This window comes from Fringilla coelebs (assembly GCF_963513975.1).
Source record: "Fringilla coelebs genome assembly, chromosome: Z".
NCBI lineage: Eukaryota > Metazoa > Chordata > Aves > Passeriformes > Fringillidae > Fringilla > Fringilla coelebs.
Window position 1 is genome coordinate 54,062,633 of NC_140031.1, and position 6,000 is coordinate 54,068,632.

The 6,000-nt window shown below is 36.9% G+C and overlaps 1 protein-coding gene across 1 annotated transcript in view; it reads left to right on the forward strand.

The window, feature by feature from the left end:
- The window catches only part of PRDM6 (PR/SET domain 6), a gene marked incomplete at its 3' end in the record, with an annotated part of 75,176 nt that overhangs the window by 65,567 nt on the left and 3,609 nt on the right, over positions 1–6,000 (forward strand). Inside the window, exon 7 of the mRNA XM_084225625.1 lies at positions 2,484–2,660. Within this exon, the coding sequence (XP_084081751.1) occupies positions 2,484–2,660 (177 nt within the window). The remainder of the gene's footprint in view (positions 1–2,483; positions 2,661–6,000) is intronic.

Consider the following 6,000-nt stretch of genomic DNA (forward strand, 5'->3'; position numbering starts at 1 on the left):
CTTCAGCACCACTTTCATTCTTTTTGAAAAATAACATATTGATTTTATTTTCTTCCAAGAAAAAAAAAAAAATTCCAAGCACAGTAAAATTGTTACCAGAGAACAGAATGATAACTTTTGTACTTATTGAAATGTAATTTTATTTTTTTTTTGCTCTTTGAAAAACAGTAGTATCCAAAAGCTGTCAGAAGTTGGCATATTAAAATCTGCAATTGTGTAAATTAGAGCATTTTTAAGATGTTACAGTATTTTAATGCATTTTTAGGCTCTCTTTTAAAAATTAATTTTGCCTAATGTGTGTAATTTATCTAAGCTTTTAAAAAATTACGCCTTTTTGCATTAATTAGAATTACCTGGATATAAACTGGATAAATTCATCCTCTGCAAAGAGGAGGGTAACTTTAACAGTTTTTCTCCCAAGATGTGGATCAATCAGAAAAATAGAGTCAAAGTGATCTAACAATTGGTGATCTTTTGCAGGGCTGATTTACTTGAGTGTAAGCCAGTGAAATATATTCTGAGTATTTTGTAAAGAAGGGATTTATTTTGAATCAATGAACCCATATTGTTTGGCACCACAATGTTCACCTACATCTGGTTTGAAATTTTGACTGTTTACAGACAAGTTACAATGTTAATTTTCACTTCATTAAATTAATCACATTGATTTATCACTTTAAAAAATAAAAAGATTAATTTGCTTTATGTAGCATTGCATCATTTTTTGTGGTTGCTGTTAAAAATAGATAACCAGAGGCTAATAGATGTTAATGGTCTCCTTCACTATTAAAAAAATCAATGTTTCTTGGAAATGGAATAGATTATTGCATTATTTTGCTTAAAAATGTTTGATTACTGCATTCGCCAGTTATCTTTGTTTTACCAACTCTTGAAATTTCATACTAAATTTGATAAATATTTTCTGTGTATATTAACTTTGGACTCCAAGAAAGGTAAAAACTGGGCATGTTACTACTTGTCTTTCAGTAAGAGAAACAGGAAAACACTTTCTTTGGTTTTGGGTTTTTAATGTTATTTTACATATATCTATGTATCTTTAAGGGCCACATCATCTAAATTACCTTTCCACAGCTTTCATATCTTACTTTCAAACTTGTTGGAGAGTAGTTAGATTTTCAAATGCAAGTAATTAAAATTGTAAGCTATTGAGTTATTGATGAATACTGAGCTATTAATCAAGCTAAAAAATTCTACAATCAGGGTTCAGTGCTCTGAAGCACTGTAAAATAATAGTATTTGTGTTCAGTGATGCAAGTAGCCACAATTAAGCAGTTCGCTTGACAAATGAGATAGTTCACTTTATTTTGCACTTAATTGAATTGTACATGCCTGGTCACCATTGTCTCTTTCCCTTTAGTTTTGGTTTCTAGCCATTTAAACATATACATTTATTACAGAGAGAGCAATTATGTTGTGTTGGCCATTGGCTCTGGAAATGCAGACACCGAGAATTAAAATGTTGTGTAGGGTTAAAATTATTATTATCCCTCCAGAAAAAGGACCTTAATTTTCTTAGCAAACAGTCTGATAAGCATTTAGAACTCTGCTGCTAACTTAAAACAAATGTGAAATGGAAAAAAAACCCCTCATAGGACGTTGATATAAAGCCACTTTTACCAAAGAGACATATATAGGCATGGTTTCTTGGCATTTTATTTTAGTTAGCATTTCAGCAGACCAGTCTCACATTGCTGTCGTGTATCCCTTTTTTTCTCCTGTGTTTGCAGTCTGCTTGCTATGACTCTGAATTTGTAACATATCAGTCAGTTTTGTGTGTTTGTTTGTTATGTTTATTTTTAACAAGATGTGTTGTTGAAAAACCCGAGTTCTGGGTTTCCTTTCAAGATCCCCAAAATTGGCATTTTCAATCTAGATGGGAGAAAAAATGTTAATGAAATGTAAAGATTTCAACTGAAATAAGAAAACAGAAAGATAATTTTAATACAGTCGTCATTTTTTCAAAGTCTTTTATTGAAATAGGTGACCTCTAAAAACCTCCAAAGCAATATGAGGAGTTTAACTGCGAATAGCTACAGAATAATGATAGGATGTGCACATAACCATCAGACATGCATTTGCAAGTAAGACTGCAGCTCTCACCAACAAACAGAGGACTTCAGGAGTCCCTCAGCTCCAATGTGTGCTGATCTTTTTTTTTTTGACTAAAGAGTACCGTCGAATTTGAGAGAACTAAGGCAGGCAGATGTGCAGGGCAGGCTCACTAGTTTGCTGACCTATGGTTTTTGGGTCCCGTAGACTCATTTAATTCCTGCCCAAGAACGTCACATTTGTTAAGGAGGCTGTGAAGTTTTGGGGTTGTGTTTCCCATGAGAGACCCGGAGAAGCACGCCCACAGTTCTCTTTGGAAATTACCGGGAAGGTCAGGAGCCCCCTCCCGCGCGGTTTCCTGCTCATGCCAACAGCGAGCACTGATGGCACACTGTTTCTCTTTCCCACTGCAGGCCCTACCAGTGTGGTCACTGCTCCCAGTCCTTCTCCCAGCCCTCGGAGCTGAGGAACCACGTGGTGACACACTCCAGCGACAGGCCCTTCAAGTGCGGCTACTGCGGGCGCGCCTTCGCCGGGGCCACAACGCTCAACAACCACATCCGCACACACACCGGGGAAAAGCCCTTCAAGTAAGTGCTTGAAGCCAGCAGCTAGTAGTGCTGTTTATCCAAAAATAAATTTCAGAAAAATCAGAAGTTATATGGGTTAGATTTTGAATTTCTTGAAAACCTTGCACAATTTTCTGTTCTCTAACCATACCTTGATTGTTTCAATTAAGTGGCAAGCTGCTGCCAGAGAACCACAGCTGAAAATATGATCAAGACTGAGACAGGCTATGCTGTAGGAACATTAATATGATTCTTTGATGTCTATATGCTGAGGGTGATGGAGCTTCACTTAAAAGCTAATTTGGCTCGAGTTATATATGGGGGAAAAATGTGCACCTTCTTTTACTCTCAGAATCACTGGATAGAAAATGTAACTCTGACTCGTGGCATGAGTTTTGAAAGACCACAGTAATAAATTGAAAGTGTTCAGCTGTCCAAGGTATAAGAAAACAAATAAGTCATTTAATAAAGATGATTTTCCATTAAACAGACTTTGTTAATTTCTGAAGTTTTCGATTACTGATATTAAAGCTAAGCACATACCTGTCTCAGAAATCTTCCAGCAGCACTCATTTCCAGTGATAGTACAGCTGATCCAGGTATATTTTACCTTCTGTTGTGCAAGACTCTGCCTGCTAAAGAGGAAGTATTCTCCAAGGCAGAAGAAATATATCCCATACTTGTGTCTTTGTCTTGGCTGAGCTGACAGGTTCAGAGTATATATATATATATATATATATTTGTGGTCACTGGAGCAATTCCAACTAATACATTGATATCACTTCTTTTGGAAGTTTCCTGGTTGTTCTTAGGAGGAAGGGGAATAAGTGTAGAAGAAGGTTTGTGTCTCTCCCAGTTCTCCGAGTACTGTCTGTTCTCTTTCTACTTTTCTCTGTTTGACTTTTTTTTCTACTTTTGCCAGACAGTGCTTTTAATCTGGTTAATGTAAGGGAGCTCAGCCTGGGGCCTGTCAGAACCCCTCATAACAAGCCCGACAGAGATACTGGTGAGCACGCTCTGCCTCCATATAAGGCTGGAAGGAAGCACGGCCTCCATACATGTCTTTGCTGGGGGCAAGGGGGCAGAGCCAGGAAGAAAATGCTGCACATCCAGTACTGAAGAGCTTGGATGGCAGAAATCATGGCTAGGATGTCATGGAGACTCAGAACCTCTCTTGAGCCAGTCTGTTGGATGCTCAGAGCCCACAGAAAGCGAGCCAAAAATGGTGTGAGCAATCAGATTGATTTTATCTAGTTGCTGTGTAAATAGATTTTAGTAATTAATGGAAGAGGTTTCCAGGTCAAAATGGAAAATAGATTTCATTTAATGTTAAGGTGTTACTTATGTGTAACCTTGTTGGTTCCACTTAATTTTTTTCCTTAACATCCCCTTTTTGTCACGTTTCCAATAGATCTGCTATTTTGCCCCATTTAGAGTCATTATTTTTCCCCTTTGGTTTACTAATTTTTTTACCATTTTCCAAAATGGATTTGATTACAGGACAATTTCATTTGTGAGAGAGCTTAATGTATGTAATACAACTAACAAGAGGTCTGGGATTTGTTTTTTGGTTTGCTTTGGTTTGTTTCATTTTTGTGGGTTTCTTTGGGTTTTTGGTTTTGTTTTTTTCTTTTTTGTTATGTTTTGCCCTGCTCATGTGGAAGCATTTAAGTATTCCAGGATGTATCTGACTATTTCTTAGTTGAAGGACAGAGCAACAAAAAAAAAAAAGCGTACACTTTGTACTGGTTCTTTATGATGTATGGCACAATTTCAACTGTGCAAGGTGTTTCTTTAGTTTCTTGCTCAAGCACATGAAACAGTAGTACCATTTTCTCTCAGGAGGCTTGTTGAAGTAGTTGCACTAAGCTGACTAGTAACTTCATGTGGAGCTGACACTGGAGCTGCAGATCTGCCCAGCCCTACTAGTCAGATAAGAGGACACACAAGCCTTGATCCTGAAAGCTGTCCAAAAGGGCTTGTTTGTCTCTCATGCAGGACTACTTGCATTTGAGAGAGGAGGGGCAGAAAAATATCCAGAAATCAATTTATTACCTCTGCTGGAGGAAAAAGAAAGAGCTGCAACTCATCTTGATGTCTCACCACTGTTTGGATCCTCCTTTGGAAAAAGGTTGCACAACATCTGGTATTAAGAAAGTTTAGGAAAAAGCCCTCAACAAATTCTATTAAGCAAGAGCCATAAACAGAACAAGCGAAATTTCTGTCTCTTGATCATGCAATTTAGGTTTAAAATGTTTGTTTATGAAGGAATTTTCAGTGTACACTCACACACACACACACACACACACACACAAAAGATGGATAAGCCCACTGAGACAGTGTTTCTGTACCTCAGAGAAGTTTGCATTTATGGTGATGTACACACTTCTTTTAAGTGATACTTTTAATATTAGAAAGAATTGCCATGCATGGATGGACTTAAATTCTAGCTAAGTTATTTAAAAAATAACAGGCATAATTTTGTAGGTGCTTCTGCTGTGAATGCAATCCCATGATTTCTAATGCAGTAGGACAACTCTGTTCGTATGTGGCATGTAGACAAATTACAGTCAGCATGGATTAAGTCAGCAATGTTAAAAACTAAGTATGTTTGTATGAATATTATTTCCAGAAGCTGGTTTTAAAAATGGCAAACACTGGTGACAGTATTTTAAAAAATATTTCAGATTAATTGTTTAGTGAGAAGATGTTTGGGATTGGTTAAAAAGCTTTTTCTGCGAGAGGGCATTTTGTTTGCAGGTCCTAGGTAAATATGGATGTATGGTGGAAGGCTTTTCTCTTTTCTTTTCATTAAGATAGCAATGCTAAGTGAGGTTATCTGTAGTCAAGGCTCTAGCTGAATTTGACTTTTCATGTCATCACAAGCTATCAAGCCAGCCTCACCACTGTAAAGTTTTTGTGTATTCTTATCTTACTGAAGTCTCCACTACGGCTGCTAGTCTGGGAACAAAGACCTTAAGTAAATTAAAATGCAGGAGAAAAAGGAAAATTATTTGTCACCTCTCTTCTCTCAATTTTTTCTCACCCCCTCCCTGTTTCCATTTCAGCAAAATTAAAAAATAGTGAGGGGATTTGCCTACAGAATCAGGCTTATTCAAAGATCTAATATTTAGGAGTCAATCCAAAATAATTAAGAGGAAAGATTCTTTCAGCCTCCAATAGCTCACATATTTTACATTGCTTCTAACCAAAATACAAAACTGGGGAGCATTAATTTTAGGTTGAATATGTATGTTGTACCTGCAGTGACATCTCAGTCTTGTCACGAGGGATTCTCTTTGGTTGATAGTTTTTCTTGGATTTTTGAAAACCATCCAAAGGAGTTTAAAATGTAGTGCTA